At 46.3% G+C, this 21,184-nt stretch overlaps 1 protein-coding gene across 7 annotated transcripts in view; it reads left to right on the top strand.

Annotated features, from left to right (window-relative positions):
• Positions 1 to 457: 457 nt before the first annotated feature.
• Positions 458 to 21,184, top strand: part of FAM20B (FAM20B glycosaminoglycan xylosylkinase) — a 43,060-nt gene continuing 22,333 nt past the window's right edge. The window contains exons 1-3 of one of the 7 annotated variants that reach the window (XM_044267330.1): positions 458 to 481; positions 13,947 to 14,456; positions 19,748 to 19,834. In XM_044267330.1, the coding sequence (XP_044123265.1) occupies positions 14,080 to 14,456; positions 19,748 to 19,834 (464 nt within the window). In that variant the 5' untranslated portion in view covers positions 458 to 481; positions 13,947 to 14,079. Of the gene's footprint in view, positions 482 to 635; positions 718 to 1,214; positions 1,313 to 4,982; positions 5,005 to 11,092; positions 11,237 to 13,946; positions 14,457 to 19,747; positions 19,835 to 21,184 lie in introns of those variants that run through there. The other 6 variants (XM_044267325.1, XM_044267327.1, XM_044267326.1 and 3 more) reach the window with 6 other exon arrangements.

The following is a 21,184-nucleotide window of genomic DNA, read 5'->3' as shown; positions in this document are numbered from 1 at the left end:
TAACTGTAGCGGGGAGTTTGCTCTGGTCCCAAGGAAGAGCGGCTTGAGCGCGCTGTAGGAAGGTTGGCCTCTTTTGGGTAAGGGGGATACACTCTGAAAGGCAGAAGCATCAGTCGAGGCGAATTAAATGGGCAGAAGGAGTAAGAAAATTGCTTCTCACAAGTAGAATTGGACCTAAAGAACCCCAACTCTCCGGTCCCGCTGCCTGGTCTCCTACCTGCTTACGAAAATCAGGAAAGGAAAAGCGAAAACAAGAGAGAAGTTCGAGGTCAGTTTCTGCAAGCAGGTAGGGCGGCAGGGAAGAAGAGGAGGAGCGACGGGAGCCGGGACCCAGGGAGTTAAACGGGGCCTTCCCGGGACGGGAAGGGTTAAGGGGGGCCGTCCACAGCGAGGCGTGTAGGCCCGCCCACCAGAGGGCGGGGGCGGGGCCTCGCAGAGTGAGCCCTGGGATTGGTCGCGAGGAAGGCGTTACGCTAGGACGGTACCAACAGTCGGGCGCCGCGGAGGCGGGGGGGTGGGTGTGGGACCTCCGGCTCTGCGCGGGGAGAGTGGCCAGGGAATGGCCGGGCCGGGGGTGGGCGGGAGCCGCAGTGGCGGCGGCGGCTGGGGGCGGTGAGCGCGGCGTGGGGCTGCCCCTCCCCGGAGGCGGCGGGGGCGGCCGGGCCGCACCGCACCGCACCGCGCGGGCGGCCATGGAGCAAGCCTAGGGCCCAGCAGGTGAGCGGCGTGGGGGCGGGGAGGGCGCGCGACCCCCGCCCCCGGCGCGGCGGGCGGGAAAGTGCGGGCCGGCCCGCGGGCGGGGCGCGGTGCGAGGCGCGCGCCGGGCTGGGGCCGCCTGGGGGCGGGGCGCCTCCCAGAGGGGCCGGACGCCCGTGCCCCGAGCGGTCCCCGAGCGGCCGCGGGCGGGTCCGGGGTCGGGCCCGGCTGCCGCCTCGGAGACCGGCCCGAGCCGCGCGCCCCGCCTCGCTGGCCCCCCGGCGGGCTCCTGCGGGCGGGCGCGGCTGGAGGGGCGCCTCCTCGGCCCGCTTGAGGCGCGGCCTTACCTGGGGCCGCCCGGGGTCCTTCTAAGTGAGCGCCCCTCGCGCCCAGGCGGCGTCTCCAGAGGCGACTGCCGCCCTCGAGTCCCGCCGAGCGCCCGTTGCGGCGGCCCAGGGAGGATCGCGCGCCGGCGGGCCCACCTCGTGGCCGAGAAGCGCAAGTGACCACCAGGCCCGAGGCGGGGTAACCGTGCCCAGGGTCCACGGTCTCTCGGGGTCGTGGACCCCGTACTCGCAGTCGGGCACAACTTAAGGAAATGATACGGTAGTCCGAAGTGGGTTGCGCTTGAGATTTCATTTCCGGGTGTGATAGCCCCGCGATTAAAAGCGAGCCGAAACGTTGCCATTAATGATGAATGCGAGCACTTGTCAAGCTGCGCCCTTGATGGTGGGATCTGATTAGAGTTTCCTCCTCATCAGGCTTCTGTTGTCCGCAGGTCTTCTGGTGGGAAAACAAGGGGTGGAAGGATGTTGGAGGGAAAGTGGAGAGGACAGGGCATGACTGGTCGTTATGGAATTTTAGTCCTTTAAATGGCTCTATCATCGCTCGAATGGGTGAGGAGTTTATAATTTGGGAAAAATTAGAGATGCTTGGTACCGCGACTTGTGGTTAGCTAGAACCAGATAGCAGGGTCCTCCCCTCCCCACACAGCCAGTTTCCCTCTGGAGATTGCATTTCTCACCTTGAAAAGAGGGAATAAGAATGTGGGATCTTCTAGCTTTTAAACTGTAGGACTTTATACATTTTGTACTCTGGTGATTAAGATTGGTGTTTGCTAACTGTTCCCATTTTCCTGGTGTTATAAATTAATACATAAATTTCATTGGGGTTGATTTTTTAAATTGAGGTAGAGACCTCAGTGTGCCTTTTCCTTGAGTTTATGCAGGACTTTTGAGCAAAGCCTTAGAGACCTTACACGTATATTATTGGTCATCAAGACGTGGCTTTGGGAAGCTGTGGTACAAGTGTTAAGGATACTAAATTATTCCCCTAGACTCAGAGCCAAGGTAGATTTAAAATTAACGTTCTGTTTGAAATTAATAACTTTACTGAAGCTTATGAAGTCCTTGGACTTCGGTCCCTAGAACCCCGCGGTAGAATAATTCAACAGGAGTGGATTCTGCATTTGAAAGTGCTTACCAAAGGAGAATAAAAAGGCACAAGCAAGTAATTGGGATTCTCAGCCTCACGCACAAGAAAGTGTGGTGATAGAATGGATTGGACAAAAGATGGTCAAATCTTGGAGCCCACAGCTTCTCTTCAGTGTGGTTGGTGAAAATGCGGTGTGGATTTGTTCTGCTCTTTCTCTGAAGCCAATAGGCAATTAACTAAGATTTGGTTAAAGAGTGAAACTTGAAAACACTTGCCCTGCTCGTCTTTCTGGGTACTTTGAATTAGGGAACAAACAAACAAATCACTGTCTGTACCATCTAACCTGGTACATCCTAGAATTATTTTATGTTGAGTTGATAACTCTTTGACTTTCAGTCCATTCTCTTCATTTCCATTTGTGGTCTCCAGCTCTCTCACAGAGCCTGAAAGCTTCTGCTTTCTGTCTTTTCTGAATTGTGAATTTCTAAATGAAGTTTGTTTGTTTACTTGCAAGGCAAACTTCAGCTTCCTACACTTTGTGTGACCATCATTTCCGTGGTGTGAGCCCTGAAGCCAGACACTTCAGGTCTTGAATTGATAACTCTTTAAAATAGCAGCCACAGTGGTTGTCTTGTCATTGGTGCTGTCTCATCATAGAGACAGAGGCAGCTCCCTCTATCCTGTAGCCGCAGTTGCAAGCAATAAAAAGGATACAGTCTTCTGAAGCTGATGTCAAGTCACACTGGGACTAAGTGCCATGTGGTTTTATAGATTGAGGTAGGAAGTGTACTTCACGACAAGGCACTACAGTATGTTTTAATAGTGATGATAATTGGCCTACTTTTCTCTGTGCACCTGAAATGCGGAGTGCATAGTAGGTGTGCAGGAAATGTTTGGTGGTTGAATGAATGAATGGAACACAGTATGAAGGAAGGGGAAATACTCTAGTACATGAATTGGCTAGTTCCTCTCTTCGTTAAGAAAAAAAGAACAGGAAAACGTGTTGCAGATTACTGTTGAAAGTTGCCATTGAGCTGGGTATCTGTACATTGCTTAAAGGGTAGAGTTGAAGGCTTACCAAATATTAATAATCAGATTCAATTTCATGCAAAAGCACATATGATCTGGTGCTTTCCATTTACTATAAAATCTTTAAGAGTTAGAGCTATGTGCTATTATAACTGAGCCCCTTTGAACTGAAACCAATCTTGAAAATAGAAACATATAAAACATATAATGTAATAGAACAAAATATCTAAATAGTCCTTAAAAAAAAAAAAAAGGGTGGGCATCTGTGAAGGGTATTCCAGACTGGAGCTGCCTTGCGCTTTGATTCTGTGACTGTTTGGTATTCTAGCTGCTGGGGGCAGCTTGTGGTGCCCTGGTTAGGCACAGCTTCACAGACTTGGCTCCTGGAGCCTTTTCTGGCTAGACTAATTGAGCAGTTGGATTGGTAGTCGATATTTTTGCCCTAAGAGAAGAACTGGAGTTCTTGGTAATGGCCACGCCATTATCATTGACCCTGATAGCGCATCTTTTCATCCCTTCTGTGGCGGGATGGTCAGGGAGAGCTGTCCCTCCTGGAAGTGCTTCTCCCGCAGCTCCTCATTCCAAACCTGTATAATCTCTCTCCCTCTTTTCTGTACTTGAGCTGCCTCTGTGACCCCCACCAAGGACTAATGAATTCCTTCACCACACCTAGGGTCCAGGAGATCTTACTTTGCAACTGACCAACTTAAAATATCACTATGACTGCTTGAGCCATCTCGGAGAGAATATGATGCGGAGATCTCACTTGGGATTTTTGTCTTGCCTATTTAAAAGCAAAAGAGGAAAGAAAGGCCTTGCTCCAGGCTTGATGAGTCTTGGGGGTGCATCTTTCATCCCAGGAGGAGATAAGAAATGAGCCTGGTGCAGAAAAGAGCTTTGGTGTGTGTTTGAAGGTTTGTACTTTCTGACAAGGAAATAGCCCTACAGAGGGGAGGGTGTATCGTGTGTCATGGGTACATGATAAAAGGAGGTCAGGGAATATGAAATGGTGAGTGTGTAACAGGGCACGTACAGGGCCAGCCTGTCCTACCATGCCCTCAAATACTTTCCACCCTCTGTCTGTGGCAGTGCCATCCCTCTTCTGTTTTTAGGGAGTAAGGTGTTAACGTGTGGAAGTTCTTGTTTTGGCTATACTATTGTGGAAAAAAATTTCGCAACGCATTCCGTGGTTTGTTTGCTTCTCAAACAGTAGGGTTTCACCTTTCTCTCACTGACTTGAGGTGGTGCTACTAGTTTCCATTAGTGACCGGAATCGAGCAAGGCTTTGAAGCAATCAAACCATGCAGGCTGTGTGCTCCCTCTGTGTTTTGAATTATTGAATCTGCTTTTAGTAGTCGGGCTCTTCTTTCAGAGGTGGGAAAGCTGGACTTCTGCTGTTGTTAGTGTCCCTGCTGCCTCTTTAAATTGGCAGCTTCTGATCTTTGGTGGAGTAGCTGCTCAGATGACTGCTCCCCGCTTGAATGTAGAACAGCCAGGTGCGCTGGGCGAGGGTCTGCCGCCCTTCCCCGTCTGCAGATGCACTTGGGGACCACAGCTTTGGCTGCCTGAGAGCTTTTTCTTATTGGTTCCTTATTTCTTATCCTTGGTTTAGATAGCGACCTTGCGCTCTGGGTACATCTGTGTTCCTGTGGGTCTTCTGCAGAACAGAGAAAATTATATAGAAGTACTAAGTGTCAGTTCGCATTTCAGGAAGCGTGGCCAGATTGAAGATCTGGTTCCAGCCCCGTCTTGTGTCACTCCTGGGCAGCGTCTTGGACCATCTCCAATCTTCTTAGCATTTGCAGATCGTCTTCACTCCCAGTCCCAGTCAGCGGCAGGAACAAGGTTGGCAGTAGTCACTGCTTTGAAGGGTGGAAGCAGGGTATACAGAGGCAGCAGTTTAAAATTGGATGAATAACATTGGTATATATGTTTGATATTTCTACTTTTTTTTTTTTTTTTTTTGCTCTACTGTATTTCTGAATTCATTACAGGACTTAGCTTCTCTTTGTAAAAGAGACCATCTTTAGACCAAGGAGCTGAAGAAACTTTTCTGACCTTAGAGCTTTCTCTCCCTTGCTCTCCCCTCCTTTTCTTCAGTAGGGATGTATCGAGCACCTCTCCTGCACCTTGCACTGTGCCAGCTTCTGTGGAGGTATGAAGAGAGTAAAATATATCCCCTGTCCTTCAGGAAGTCACGGAAGAGTAGAGGAGACAGGCATGCCCCAAACTCTGTGTGTGTGTATTTACACTCATATTTTAACAAAGGGATAATATCTGGAGCCACTCAGCCTCAATTCAGCCCAGACCTGCGTAGGGGTTCTGCTTTTGCCGTTTCTAGAGTGACCTGTGGCCCATCAGCTTGAGACACCTGGAACGTGAGCTTAATAATGTCAGGTGTTATTGTTGCATAAAGCTAATACACCTTTCCAAAAACTCTAGTGAACTGAAAAGTAAAGATGGAAAACAGGAAAATCTGAAGGAAAATGTTACATTTTTTGAAATCCATATTTCTGCACTATATGGGAATTACATTCTATGCTACAGTCTTCCATGGGGGTTATAAAGTGATGACTGAGCAGTGAAATACCTAGAACGTGGGACGGTTCCTTTTACCTGGCCCATTTGAAACAATGCAAATTCTTAGGCATTCCCACAGGGTTTCTAGATCAGTGACCACAGCCTCTGTTGGTTTTTTAGAACAAACCTCACTAGCAGTATGAGCTAAAGATTTTTTCTTTTCATTTTTCAAGGAATAGGGTTAGAGAGTTGCCCTAAATCAAGGTTTAAATGGGACAGGTTGGGGTGCCTGGGTGTCTCCATTGGTTAAGCAACTGCCTTCGGCTCAGGTCATGATCCCAGAGTCGCTGGATCCAGTCCCACATCGGGCTCCCAGCTCTGTGGGGAGTCTGCTTCTCCTTCTGACCTCTCCCTTCTCAAGTGTGCTCTCTTTCTCGCTCTCAAATAAACAAATAAATAAATCTTTCAATGGGACAGGTTGCAGGAATTGAATTTTTTCAGAGAAAGCAAACACTCTTTATTGCCTGTTTCGTTTTTGCTCTCACATCCAGGAAGAAAGGCTACCTTAATGCCTCGTTAATGCCTAGTGATCATTTAGTTGGCTTCCTTCATAAGAAACTGTTAGAGGAGTTCATGTAGGGCATTGTGAGATTATGGATATGAATAAATGTTTAAGTGGAAGTGAAAACAATGAGGAACATGTAACACTTGGGGTTACTTGGGGTAATTTGGACTATGTGGGAATTCAATTTTCTATACCTGTAGCTTTAAGTTACTCTTAAGGCATACCTTAAGAACTTTAGGACAGGGTGCCTGGGGGGCTCAGTCAGTTAAGCATCCAACTCTTGGTTTCAGCACAGGTCATGATTTCACGTTGTAGGAGTGAGCCCCATGGAGGCTCTGTGATGAGTGGGGAGTCTGCTTGAAGATTCTCCCTCTCCTTCTGCCCCTCCCCCACTCCTGTGCACACACATGCTTTCTCTCTCAAATCTTTAAAGAGAGAGCTTTAGGACATGCAGTGCTGTCATCTTTAAAACAGAGAGCTAATTTTCCAAACTGAAGAAGGCATTTTATTTCAGCCTTTATCATGGAATAGAAGAACCTAATGCTTTTAATCATTTACTGAACTTAGACTTGAACTTTGTAGAGAAGAGAAATAGGTTGGCCCAATTAGTGACGTAGCTTCCCAGTGTTCTGCTTCACATGGTACCCATTTTGAAGATACCTACTGGCCTGCAGTCTTAGCTAGTCTTCCAGTTGAGGAAAGGATTTGTTCAGGAATAGAAGACCATGGAACCTTTCTATAATGTTACTTGGGAATTTATCCCCACACTCTGCAACCCAAAAGACAACATGACTAGACAGGTTTATTTTCTTTGCCATTCTTTCTCCTTTCAGATCGTGGTCCTCTATGGGTTTGAGACCTGGTAATAATGACTAACAAGGGATCACCATGGGTTGTCCAGGCACTAATTTTAGCGCAGTGTATATGGTAATGTCATTCATGTTTAGCAACTCTGTGAGTTAGATAATAGTGTTCTTATTTTACTTTTCATATGAAAGGACTGAGGCCCAGAAAGGTTACACATTAAGTCACTTTCCCAAGCCCCATCATGGATGATAAAGTAGGCATTCTGAATCCAGTGCATCCCTCTTAACACTTCTGCCTTGGAAGAGTTTTTATTTGGAATAAGCAGGTGAATTAACCTATTTCTTTTTTTTTTTATTTTGTTTTGATTCCAGTGTAGTTAACATACAGTGTTATATTAGTCTCAAGTGTACAGCGTAGTGATTCAACAATTCTACACATTGCTCATTCCTCATCTTGATAAGAGTACTCTTAATCCCCTTCACCCATCCTCCCGTCCACCTCCCCTCTGGTAACCACCAGTTTTCTATAGTTAAGGGTGTGGGGTTTTGTTGTTGTTGTTGTTGTTGTTTTTTCTGGTTTGTTTCTTCCCCCCCCCTTTGTTCTTTTGTTTTGTTTCTTAAATTCCACATATGAGTGAATCATATGGTACTTGTCCTTAAGAAGCTATTTCGTTCTTCTTCTTTTTTTTTTTTTTTAAGATTTTATTTATTTGACAGAGATCACAAATAGGCAGAGACAGGCAGAGAGAGCAAGAGGGAGGGAGGGAGGCTCCCTGCTGAGCAGAGAGCCTGACGTGGAGCTCAATCCCAGGACTCCAGGACCATGACCCAAGCCAAAGGCAGAGTCTTTAACCCACTGAGCCACCCAGGCGCCCCTCTAAGAAGCTGTTTCTTAAGCAAAGAATTAGCACAGAAAGGAAAACTATATGTAGATACTGATTAATACGGTATTTTTGTTTTAGTTGAAGACTCCTATTTGAAGATGAAATAAAATGTGCTCTTGTGGTAGCAGTGGGTGGCAGTGCAGGAATGGGCTGGTTTTCTGGGCATACTCAGGATTTATTCAGGTGCTAAACACTTGATGCCATTTGGTATTGGTGCTTTGACTTCCTATAAAGGAGAAGCATGCAGTGCTAAGTGGGAAGATTTCTGAATGCTCTGATTTTACGTAGAATTGCCAGTAACCATCAGGAGAAACTGCATTTATTTCTAGGGAACAGTTAATAATAATGTAGCATAATGTTCTGATGTCACTTCCAATTAAAAAACAAAAGGACATTATAACAGCCTCAGCCCAAGGTGAAAGTCTATGTTTCTAACTTTTTTCGTACTGAAAGGTTGTGATATTTGCTACTGGTTATGTTTTGGCTAAAGGGTGAGTGGTAGGTTTTATAAATTGGGCATGTGTATTTGTGTGAGGGTGCCGGGTTAGCCTTGATTGTTCTGAGGTATGTAAATGGACTTATTTAGTAAATGATCCAGGTGAGTATATTTTTCATTGTGCTACCTTAAAAAGACCTTAATTATGTATCTTCCTAAGCATCTGCAATGAAGACAAAAAAAGTAGAAATGGTGTATAACTTTCATAATGAGCTTATCGCTCTGTAGAAGGCATTAATAATCATTTACTAATATAACCTAACAATTTATAATCCAATGCTTATATATAGTTAATGGTTACTTTAACATTTCCCTTCTTCCTGAGAGAATTGTTTTCAGTGACATGATTTACTTCTCTGTGTCTTTTCCCTCAATATTTTTAATGTCTCCAAAATAGTTAATAAGGACAGACTAGACGTGAGAATGTTGGATTTTACAAGCCACCCCAAAATTTAGTGGCTTAAGATAGTGACTTGTTTTTTCTTACCGTCATATGGGTCAGCTGGGCTCAGCCTGTTGGTTCTTCTGGATCACATGTATGACCCCATTCAACTGGGACCTCCGGGGGAACTGAGATGGCTTCTCTTCTGTGTCTGGCACCTCAGCTGGGGTTGGCCAGGCCTCTCTCTCCATCTGGGTCCCTCATCATTCAGTAGTCTAGCCCAAGCTGCTTTACGTAGTGGCTGGGTCCCAGCAGGAAGCTGCCAGGTCTTTTAAGGAGTAGGCCCAGGCTTGGCACACAGTTGCTTCCACTGCATTCTGTTGGCCAAAGTCAGTTACAGAGCCAGCCCGGATTCCAGGGGAGGAAAAATAGATTCTACTTTTTTCTTTTTTCCTTAAGATTGTAACTATTTCTTCATTTGAGACAGAGAGAGTGAGTACATGAGTGGGGAGAGGGGCAGAGAGAGCGAGAAGCAGACTCTCCACTGAGCAGGGAACATGATATGGGACTCGATCCCAGGACCCTGGGGTCATGACCTGAGCCAAAGGCAAACGCTCAACCGACTGAGCCACCCAGGCACCCCTAGATTCTACCTCTTGATGGGAGGAATTGTTGGTGTCTGTCTTTGTAGATAATCAACCAAAAACTCTTAAGTAAATTCAGGCATTACCACTTCTTATACTCAACAGACCATCAGAGCTTTGCTGAAACCAATTGTTACTAAAGAAGAAGTTTATAAAAGGGTCCTTGTGACTCCTATGCAAGATCAAGGGCATGGAAGTTATGTGGGTAAATGTGATTATATACTAGTTATATAATAAATTCTACCTGCTGTGCCCGAAATTTCCTCTAATAGCCTTCTGCATGGAGTATTTCCTCGTGGTACTTTACAGTCACAGACATCCACATTCCATTTATGTGGAAAGAACTCGATTTGACCATTGAACTGAAAGCACAAGAAAGGGTTAGTCCTGAAGCTTTCACTTTCAGTTACATTCTGCAGAAAGGTGGGGATTTCTTCTCCATGACCTGAGGAGAAATAGTGTGAAGATGTTGGTTGCTCAGAGGGAGTGTCAAGGGAGTACAGCTGCCAGCGAGACCTGGAATGTCACTGGTGGCTTGTGGGAGTAAGGTAGTAAGGTACCCTACCCTAGTAAGGTACTTACTACCCTAGTAAGGTAGTAAGTAAGGGGCTGGGTGTTCTCGTGTTCCTCGGCAGCCACAGATGTCCTATTTTCTCGCACAGTGACATAGACACAGACGTCGTATTTTGTCACACAGTGACTTAACCTGTGCACCGACATGTTTCTGTAGCTGTTCCGACAGGACTGAATGGAGGACTTCATACTAAGACCTCACTTTTGTTCTGTGGAATCTGTATCTCTTCTCCCCAAGCAACGTAATAGTCCTAAGTTTGTCCTCATAAAACAACTGTCAGATGTGTAGGATGGTGTGTGTGTCTGAGAGAGAGAGTGTGAGTGTGAAAAATGAGCCGCCGTAGCAAGCCTCATTGAGCTGATGGAGCTGCGGGTGAAACCAGGGCTCAAGAGGAAAATTCTTCATAAAGAACTCCAACGTGAGAGTTTCTGCCAGCTTTTAGTATGAAAACTGTCATTTGCATTGCCTTTTTTTGAGCTTAACATTTTTTGACTTGTCCTATCACCTTGAGTCTATTTGTTCTTTGAGGTAGGCTGTGTTCCACATAACAGAACCATTAAAATAAATGACTATAATATAAACTGGACGGTGTTACACTGTTGGAAACATTCAAGGGAGGAGGTAAAGGCATGAAATAAGCAGGCAGAGTCCTCTGGGAATGCCAGTGAATTTTTCATGAAGAATTTGGAATATACTCAGTGGTCCTGCTTTAATTTCCTTAGTGTCTGCAATGGGGTATCTTCTTAGAAAACCAGTTTGCAGAGTGCGTAACATGTATGCTGCTCTTTCCAACAACACAAGACGGTAACGCAGCGTGGAAACCCCATCCTGGGTATCTTTCCTTCTTGGGCATATAGGAAGTTAGAAGTATAACGTCACTGGTATCATTCCATATCATGCATCTCATACATTTTTCGGGAATAGGAGAGACTTTTTGCTAGAAATTCTACTATAATCTCTACAGTGCTGATTTCTTAAAAATCTTTGTGCTTGCCCTGTGGGCTGAAGGAATAGCAGCTTTCCAGTTAAAAGAAAACCTCTTTTCTGAACTGGCAGTGTTTCTTCAGAAAAGGAGACTACACTCTGCACTAAACCGAGTAGTCCGAGCATCGGTAGAGAAGTAGACTGCCAAACGAAAGGAGACAGCTGATAAAGGAGAGCCGGCATGAAGAGGCCACACACATGTGATCCTGCATCTTGGAGGAAGTAAACACGAGTCCCAAAATACTTGTAGTGATTTGTTCAGTTCCCTGCTGGGCACTGTAGGGATCGTGAAGACAGTTGAGATCACCAAGGAACCAGGTTTCTGAGAGGGCAGTTGAAAACTACATACAAGGAGATTCTTGGACAAGGCGGAATGTAGTTAAGTGCTGGTCTGAAGGAGAAAGGTTACTGAAGGGTGTGGAGAGGGTACAGAAATGGCTTTGGGGATGGCCCTCAAAAAATAGATTAGGCCTTAAACAGGAGACAGTGGGGAAAAAGGTAGGAGGAAGAGGAATTTTGAGGACATCCCAGGATGAAGACTGTCCAGGGCAGAGCTCAGGCCCACACATGGCAGAGAGGGCAGAGCACGGTGCGGTCCGTTTGGTTGGAGCTAAGAAGACGGATGCCCAGGGAAGCAAAGCCATTTAGGGTAGGGCTTTTCCTGTCTTGCTGAGGAGTCTGTAGAAGTCAGAAGTCGTGTGCCATCAGAACAGTGGGTGTGGCGCGTCATCTGGTCCGCGCTGGAGAACCTGGAGGTCCAGAAGGCAGTTCTTTTAGTGACTCAGTAGAAGGGGCACTAAATGAAATTGGTGGCTGTGGGAATGAAGGGCAGTTGCAGAGAACGATGCCAAATGGCTGTCTTCCTTGTTCTCCTGGGATGTGGGGACTAGTCACAAAAGAAAACTTCTTTTGCCTCTTGCAACCTGCGCTCGCTCCTAACCTGCAGAGGTAAACGGTAAGATAATGCAACAGCTGAACTCTTCAGTTCGCATCATGTGAACTCCTGTCCTAGTTGAGCGGGTGCATTGTTTGTAGCCCTGAATTGAGAAATGTGTTCTTCGGGGACCTAGTCAGAAGGTGGTGAGGTTTCGGAACTTAAAAGACTGCGGAATCAGTTTGTTTTGTTTGAATTTTGGAGTTTCTGGAGCTTCCTATTGCATTAGTGGAAAAAAAAAACCAATCTCCCTAGCGTTTATGGTGAGTGTTTAGGTATGATACGTTTCTGTAGCACAAGGGAGGAATTTATGCTAAAGTCTGGGTTAACCACACTTCAGTCCTGAAGAATGCTTTACAGGAGGAAGGCTGCTCACCCTGCTTACCTCTCGGCAGCAGAATTATCCCCGGCCTCTCACTCTCTGCAGCTGGAGGGGCTGAGAAAGGAACCACTGGCACCGCGGCCACGGCCGGTCTGCTCTAACAGATCGTTGGAGGAGCTGCGTGGTTGAGACCGGGCTGGGATGAGCAGAAGCCTCTGAAATCCGCTCTCCTAGCACGGCTCGGCTCTGAAATCACACAGAACGCTTGTGCTGAGTTTCACACCAAACTCGCTACCCTCACAGTTACTCTAGATGCACTGGAATTACCGTGGCTTCAGCTAAAAGTGTTAGGTACTCCCTGGGAGAGGAGGATGACACCAAACAGGTGGAGACCATTAGAATTCAAGCTGGACTCTGACGTTCCGCCTCTTCCTGCACATGGGAAAAGGGGTGGACGAAGGATGCAGGGCCCGGCAGCACGCTCGTGGCCCCAAGTTGTTGCCCTTGGAGCACATGGTTGCCCTGGTCGTCTGGGTTTCCGTGTGTTTCCAGCTGTTACCAGGAGAGTAGTCTCCGGTTGGGCTGGGAGTCCGCCCTGTCGTTCGTAGTGGCATTGTGTCTTCAGGTAATGGTTTGAGTTGTTAAAGGAATTGGAGAGTGAAGGGGCTCCCACTTCGCACGCGGTCTTTGTCTCGGCCCCGTGCTATGTCGTCGGTAGGCATACAGCACAGCAGGCTCGTGCGCGGAGCAGAAAGCTACCCGGTAGCATGCAAATGAGACTGAACCGTGTGTTCCTAATGGCCTTGTGTTTGGAATCTGTGAGCTTGAGATCTGCCCGGAGTGCGGCCTGCTCCACACCGGAAGCAGGTGCTGCTTGACGTCTGTGGCATCGGTCCCTTGGTCAGGTGCCCCACCAGCCCAGACTCCCTCGTGTTGCTACAGCACCACGTTTCTTTCACTTCCTGTCATGTTCTTCTAATAGCCAGGGGGATAGGGCTAGGTTTTTCCTTTACTTAATTTATCTAGATTTGATTATCCCTATTTTACAGGGATTTTCATTTTGAAAAATAATTACTGGAAAACTGATGAAGTAGAGCTGTGCGTGTGGGTGTTGTATTTAAATACGTGAGCAGCACGCAAGGCGCTCCCGGGGTGGCTGGGGGTTGGGATTCGGAGGAGTTACTGCTGTCCTCTGGATCCTCCGTGGCACTTTTAGAAGTTCCTGACTTACAGCGTGTCATAAAACTTAACATTGAGAGGAGATAAGAACTGGGAAGTTTCCAAATACTGGTGGTTTTAGATGGTCAAAAATCCTGTATGGATTTTGAAAGGTAAAAATGAAAGTGAAGGAGTTAGGCGTCTCTTTGCGTTGCTTTCGTCATGCTCTTTCTCCTTGCTGTGTTGGTGTTCTGTTCTGGAATTTGTAGCCAGTCCAGGGCTTCCTGGCTGACTCTGCACCCTATTGAAACAGGAGTATTTGCTTTAAATTTTCCTTTGTACCCGGTTCTCACCTATGAAGGCCTTCTCCACGCTGGTTTGTTTTAAACTATTGGGTTCTCTCAGGCATGGGATTAGCAAGGATAAAAGAGTGAGTAAGATGTTGGAGGTTCACAGAAGATTTGGGGTGGAAGGGACGGGATCTCTGACTGAACATTGCTCTGTGCTTGGCCTTGCAGGCGTTGTGGGAGGCACTGCAGTGAAGAAATGGACCAGTGCGCGTAAGCATGGACTCTCCTTGCTGACCGTCACCACCTGCTCTCCTTGCTAAGTGAGAGAGAGTGGGTCAGGGGAGAAGGAAAAGAGGTCAACATGAAGCTAAAGCAGCGAGTTGTGCTCTTAGCGATTCTTCTTGTCATCTTTATCTTCACCAAAGTTTTCCTGATTGACAACCTGGACACATCAGCCGCAAACCGAGAGGACCAGAGGGCTTTCCACAGAATGATGGCTGGCTTGAGGGTGGAGCTGGTGCCCAAGCTGGACCACACCTTGCAGTCCCCCTGGGAGATTGCGGCCCAGTGGGTGGTTCCCCGGGAAGTGTACCCAGAAGAGACACCAGAGCTGGGGGCAATCATGCATGCCATGGCCACCAAGAAGATCATTAAAGCTGACGTGGGTTATAAAGGGACACAACTGAAAGCCTTACTGATACTTGAAGGAGGACAGAAAGTCGTCTTCAAGCCTAAGCGGTAAGTCTTCATCTTGGGAGTCCTCTGGGCTAGTTGGTTGATTCACGTAGCTTGTAATTTCTCTAAGACTGTTCCTCTCCTCTTGGTATTCTCCTCAGTAAAATGAGGGGAGTAAACCACAAGATCTCTGAAGTCTTTTCTAGCTCCTACTGTTCCATGATTCTTCGAGTAGAGGAGATTTATAGGAACGTGTCTTGGTTCTGTACAAGACTGCACAGAGTTCTCCTTGCTTTCTAAAGGTATCACACTTGTGCTTTGTGCCAGTTGTGAGAGATAGAAAATGAATTGTTTAGGAAATAAGTGACTTGTCACCAAAAGTGTGCAGTTGGAGGCTGGATAAGTAACCACATGCCAGGGATAGAGCAGGAGCTCGCCAGAGCAGGAGTGGGTTCAGACAGTGACTGAAGTCCCTTTGCAGTACTGAAGCCTCAATTCTTTCATACGGGTTTTGTTCCAATTAATAAACGTTATTTTTTGGAGCAGTTTTAGGTTTCCAGAAAAATCGAGAGGAAAGTATAGAGGTCCCCCCATCTACCCCGGGTCCTCATTATTAACATCTTCTGTTAGTGTGGCACGTTTGTTACAGTTGATGGGCCAGTACTAGTTTATTAACTAAAGTTCATTGTTTGCAGTAAGGGTCGTGCTTTGTGTGGTACTTTCTGTGGATTTTGATAAACATGTAATGACAAGTATCTACCATTACGATATCCTACAGAACAGCTTCCCTGCCCTAAAAATACCCCGTGTTCCACTTCCTCATCCCTCCGTCCCTCCCCTAAACCCTGGCAACCACTGATCTTTTACTGTCTCCGTAGTGTAGCCTTATCCAGAGTGCTGTATAATTGTAATCATACCTTCGTGGCCTCTTCGGATTGGCTCCTCTCACTTAGCAATAATGCATTTATGTTTCCTCCATGTCTTTTTGTGGCTTGAGGCTGATTTCTTTTTATTACTGAATAATATTCCATTGTCTGGATGTACCACATTTTGTTTATCCATTTACCTGCTGAAGGACATCTTGGTTGCTTCCACATTTGGGCAATTATGAATAAAGCTGCTATAAACATTCAGGTACACATTTTTTATAGGTGAAAGTTTTCAACTCATTTGGTTAAATACCAAGGAGCATGATTGCTATATCATATGGTGAGAGTGTGCTTAATTTTGAAAGGAATAGACAAACTGTCTTCCAGAGTAGCTGTACTGTGTTACATTCCCACCAGCAGTGAATGGGAGTTCCGTTACTCCACATCCTCACCAGCATTTGGTGTTGTCAATGATTTGGATTTTAGCCATTCTGATAGATGTGTAGTGATGCCTCATTGTTGTTCTACCTGTTTTGAGGAGAAAACTGAACCGTTTTAGTTACCTCAGTCCAAAATCCAAGAAAATGAGCTGAATTGCATGTTGTTAGATAGTGATCCCTTGGGGACTTCTCTAAGGCGCTGCAGAGATCATTTGTTTGGCAATTTTTTAAATAGTTTTCTATGAGTATATGAATTTGAAATAGGTTAACATGATGGTGATTTGTATTCTTTTGCCAGGAATTATTTACCAGTGAAGTTTCTCAAAGTTGGTAATGTCTAAAGTTTTCTGTGTACTAAACATTTTTTTCATTCCCTAATAGAGCTTTTGAGAGAATTATAACACATACCTTTGGGTCTCTTGCTGGGGTAGGAGAAGAAATATGGGGTAAAGATGTACAAAATTCAACTGTGATGAAAGTGGTTAGCTTAGCTGTCTTCACAGCCCTACCATCAGTAGATAATATGCAGCGGGAAAACAAATCTGTTGGGATCCTAGAAAGGGAAGAAGTCTGCATTTGCCTGGAACTGGGAGGTGGGATGTACGGAAGATACGGAAATTAGGAAAGTTAAATATACGGCATGCTTTTGGAGAACAGAAAAGTCTGATTGGCAGGTGATGTGGAAAAAGTGTGGGTATGTGGGTATATAACCTTATGATATATTTTCCACTGGACACACACCGTTCTCCAGGCACCACACTAAGTGCTTTGTTTCTGTCTGTGCTTCCAGCCTCCATCACGGCTGTGGGCAGTTACAACTCTTGTGTCTAGAATGAGAAACTGAGACTGAGGGAGAATAACCAACTGGACAGGGTCATCCTGCCGTAAGTGGCGGGATTGGAGCCTGAGCGGCCGGTGTTCTGCCACACACGTGTAATTTTCTTCGGTTTTTCTGCCTTCCCGTAAGTGTGAGCACTTGCAGCACCCATCATCAGAAGTCGCTAGTTTAGTCTTGAAATGTAGTCCTTGACCTTGGTTGGTGGGCCTGGGTGAGCAGCAGTGTGAGCAGAGTGATGGAAAGAAGGCAGATGAGAAACAGAAATGAAATTCACGTACAGAGATGAGTTGTGGGCGTTTCCTGTTTCAAGAAGATCCTCTCTGTGAGCCAGCAGGAGGCGTCAGAAGGCAGGTACTCCGGGTAGTGCACCCTGTCAGGCCTAGTCCAGGCGCTTGGCAGGTGGCGCGGGGTCTTCGGACCAGGTAGAGAAGGAGGGCAGGAGGCCCAGGAGGTGGAGAGCGGTGCAGCAGAGAACCGTACAGACCAACCCGGTCACTGTAGCTTCATCTCCTGTCTCTTTCCACCACCACATCCGTCCCCGAACCTTCCTCTCCCACACCTCCTGTGGATCCCATTCGTTCCCCCTCCATGTGCCCATGTGAGCCCTGGGTTCCCAGCTTGAAAACATCCAAGGACCTCATGTTGCTCACCAGACAGAACTCAGCCTCCACAGCTTCATGGTCCACCCCTGGCAGTCTGGTCCTCCGTTCCACACCCTGTTCTCGATTCCTGTCCCACTGGTGCCTGCTCCCCCCATCCCCATGTCGCTCCCAGCCCCAGGGGACTGTCCTGCCTCACCCCCCCCACCTCGCCAGCTGCAGGGGCCCTGCAGTGGGGGGGTCGCCCTACTGGTCACGGCCCCTGGTGACCTGCACTGGATACACCCAGCACCGTCACTGGCTGTGGCGGTGGGGCGTCCACATTTCAGTGCTTGTAGAAATTGACTCTGGCCCCGAGACGCCTAGCAAATTGCTATTCTGACCCTGGGGGCCTCCGAGGCTATTTAGTTCCAGTGTAAGCACAAATTAATGTCCTTGGTCAGATGCTGATGTCCTTCACCAGAAGGATAGGAGTGATTTATTGGCAGTTACTATATGAATTTTGCTGCTCTGTCAGTGACTTAAGATGGATCACTCTCTGCTGAGAGGAGGCTCTGCGTCCCAGCTGCTGGGACGGCACGTGCACCCCTCTCTACGAGCCGCTCATGGTTTCTGGGCTTCTGGAGCCCCGATGGCCATGTCCTCCTGTTAGAGATAGGAGATGTGCATGGTGGGTGGGATTTATGGGCAGACAGTGATGCTTATATTTGCATGTTTTTGCCTTACGTTAGAGAAGTGATTTTTTTTTTCCCTCAGTGTAGCTGTCGGCGTTCTGGAGGTAGATGGGCTTTCACAGGCTAAGACTAGTTATGATAGGAAGACAAGATAGCAATTTAGGCCTCAGAGTGGGGAGAAATAAGGGAGTGATCCTAGGATGTGCTAGGAGGGACCTTGGAGGTTTGTCCGGCCGGGCCAGCTGCTCCTTTGAGCGGTGAGACACAGAGTTGGGACTCGCCACAGTTCACAGGGAGCCCACAGGGAGCCAGGGAGGCTGCAGCGCTTTGATTCTTATTCCTTCCCTCTTCTTTCCCTCCCTCCCCCTCCAGGCCACCCGCAATGTCCCTGGATTCCTGTAGGGTTTAACATTTCACCCCGAGCCGAGCCGCCTTTCGGGGTATTGGAAAGCTCTTGAACGTTTCACTAGAAGGAGTGGACTGCGCAGTGCACACATGTCCCTGTGGCTCTGCTGGAGCCCCGGCACAGAAAGTGTTCCAGGACTGTCCCCCAGCTCTTCGGACAGCCTACAGCTGTGTTGGACAGAGACTTGCTCGAATAGTGTCTGCTTTTGCTGCAGTTCTATTTAAAAATTGAGGCTTTATCAGGAGGCAGCCAGTGGAATCCTAGGTAGTCTGAATAATGCTTTGACACTAGAAATGAGAAACGACATTGGAGTGTACCGACCATGCTAAGAAGAAACTGGCCTTCCAACCAGGGGGTGATGCACAGCTGTCTTCCGACAGAAGTGTTCTGTCACTTTGCCTTGATAATGTGTTTTGTGGGCATGATTTGTTTCACTTTTGACTCCAAGATCATTTACGGTGAAGCTCACACAGCCTTTGACGGCACCGTCGCCCGCTTCCCCAGTCCACGTGTCCCCAGTGGAGCAGCTCCTCTTCCCTCCGGCCTCCGTTCATTTCTATTTTATACCTGCCTGGAAAGTGTAATAGGTCTTTTGATTCAGGGAAATGCAGGCAAACAGTAGTGGTCATAGGCAGCTTGAGTGTCTTCTTTCTTCCCAATTAACCATTAAATGGTATCTTTCTTTATGATTGGTAGAAAGAAATATGCCAGTTTTGATTATCTTTTGTTGATGTCATGCATGTGATGGAAAAATCATCAGAGTAGAGTTTAAGATGAAAGAGATCTTGGAAATTGCTACCTAGTCCAGCCCCTAGTATGTTATAAAAGAAGAATCTAAGACCCAGAGAAGAGAACAGTTTGCTCAAGGTTACCCAGACAGGAGATGACAGAACTATATGCCTAGCTCCTGTGCCAGTCTGGGATCCCTGCCACTATAGCATCGTAAATGTAAACAGAGAAAAAGAGGATGGTTTGTCAAACAGCTTTTTTCAAATGCACCTTTGCCTACTCATTAAACAAACACTGAGGCATATGAAGACCATTTATTTCCAAGAAATTTAAACTTCTCTTACAAGCCTTGCCATAGCCATTCTGGTAATATAGACATTTTGATTATAGGGTTCCCTTCATTTCTTCAGTTCAGTCTAATAAAAATGGTAGCAAACATTCATTAAGCACCAACTGTAGGCTTCACATCATGGTAGAGATACAGAGATAGTCCTTGCCTTCCAGAAAATGACCTTTGAGTTTTACTTAGACCACATGGAAAGTCTTTCAGAGGAGTAGAAATAACGTCTTGTGTGTTCTATTCATAGAGTGATTGCTGAAGCAGATAGAGAAATCTAGGTTCCTTCTCCACTTCATCTTTACCCCCTCTTCCAGATTCGTCCGAATCCGCAGCCCCGCTCGACTTTGGCAGGGAAGCCCTCCGTAGGGTGGAGTCAGGCGTGTTTACGTTCAGCTGTGCTGTCACGTGCGGTGCCGATGTAATTCACGTCTCCATCTGTGCTTCCCGTTCACTCTGCAGGTATAACCGAGACTATGTGGTAGAAGGGGAGCCATATGCTGGTTATGATAGACACAATGCAGAGGTAGCAGCCTTTCATTTGGACAGGTATGTGTCATCCCGGAGGGTTACTTTGCTTTGTTTCCACTTAAAAACATCTTGGAGAGGACTTATGGACTCTTTCCAAAGGGAGAAACTCTAATAACTTTGACTTGGTTCCTACTCGAGGTAGCTGATTGACGGATTCCATTAAAGTCGCACGAGTCCTTCGTAATCTGGGTGGTTCTCGGAAAACCTGAGTACATATCTTCACTCTGCACTTTTTAAGATCATTTCCTTCTGGTATGCCCTCTGGCACCATGAGTGAAGATATTCTTGGTAAAGAAAATGGCAGGATGAAAACCAGAGCTGGAACTCAAGTCCCTGAACTGAACTGATCATTAACTGGGCCTAAAAAAACTGGGCCTGACAGTGCTGGTTTTTTTTGTTTTGCTTTATTTTTGTTTTAAGTAATACTCACTTATCCTAGAAGCATACAGCATGACATATATAATGAATTTTATTATCCTTCACACAGGAGATGCTTGGCTTTAGTAACCAGAATAATTCCAAAAGCAAAACGGATATAAATTCAAAATATGTAAGCTAACTAGGAAAATTAGTATTTTTTCAGCACAGGCCTCGCGAGAGCCTGGTAACTGGAGTGTCTGGTAGCTCGCTTGCCCTTCTGAGCAGCTCCTTTGTCCAGGCATACTGACAGATTTTAGAAGAATTATTCACAATAGTTGTTAAATGAATACATAAAGGAAGCCAGAAGAAAATAAAGGTGATTTTTTTCTTTTCTGGATTAGGAAGGATTTTCTAGGCATAAAAGCAATAATTGAAAAATTGCAAAGAAAAAGCTATTCCAGCAGACACAGCTAAATACAATTAACTCCAATGTCAGGAAACATCAAATGAAATTTGAAAGCAAAGTAGGAGAAAATACTTGAATCTAATGTAATCCAAGCATTAGCAACCTTAATATATAAATGTTTATGCAAATCTGTATATATGCTAAAACTTTAATAGGAAATGATCTAAGGGCACAGTTGACTGAATAGAAATGATCAATTGCTAATAAATATGGCGGGGGGGGTGATGGTTCATCCTCACCAGGAACAACAACAACAACAAATCCATTTGAAACAATGGGATACTATTTTCTTCTGCTGAGAATGGCCAGATTTTAAAAAAAAAAAAAAAGGTAGTACTATATTGGAAGGAATGCATTGAGATTTGGATGCAGCTTGTGGCATTGTTAATCAGTTCCATCTTTCTTTTTAAGAACTCTGGCATTATATATCGGAAACCTGAATGCTCCTGGCCTTTGGATGAGTAACTACCTTTTTACGCCAATATCTAAGATATTTTTAAGAATGTATTTCTAGGAAGTACCTGGAGAAATAATGGAATTCA

This window comes from Neovison vison, chromosome 10, assembly GCF_020171115.1.
Source record: "Neovison vison isolate M4711 chromosome 10, ASM_NN_V1, whole genome shotgun sequence".
Classification (NCBI taxonomy): Eukaryota; Metazoa; Chordata; class Mammalia; order Carnivora; family Mustelidae; genus Neogale; species Neogale vison.
This window is presented reverse-complemented; position numbering and strand designations above follow the sequence as displayed.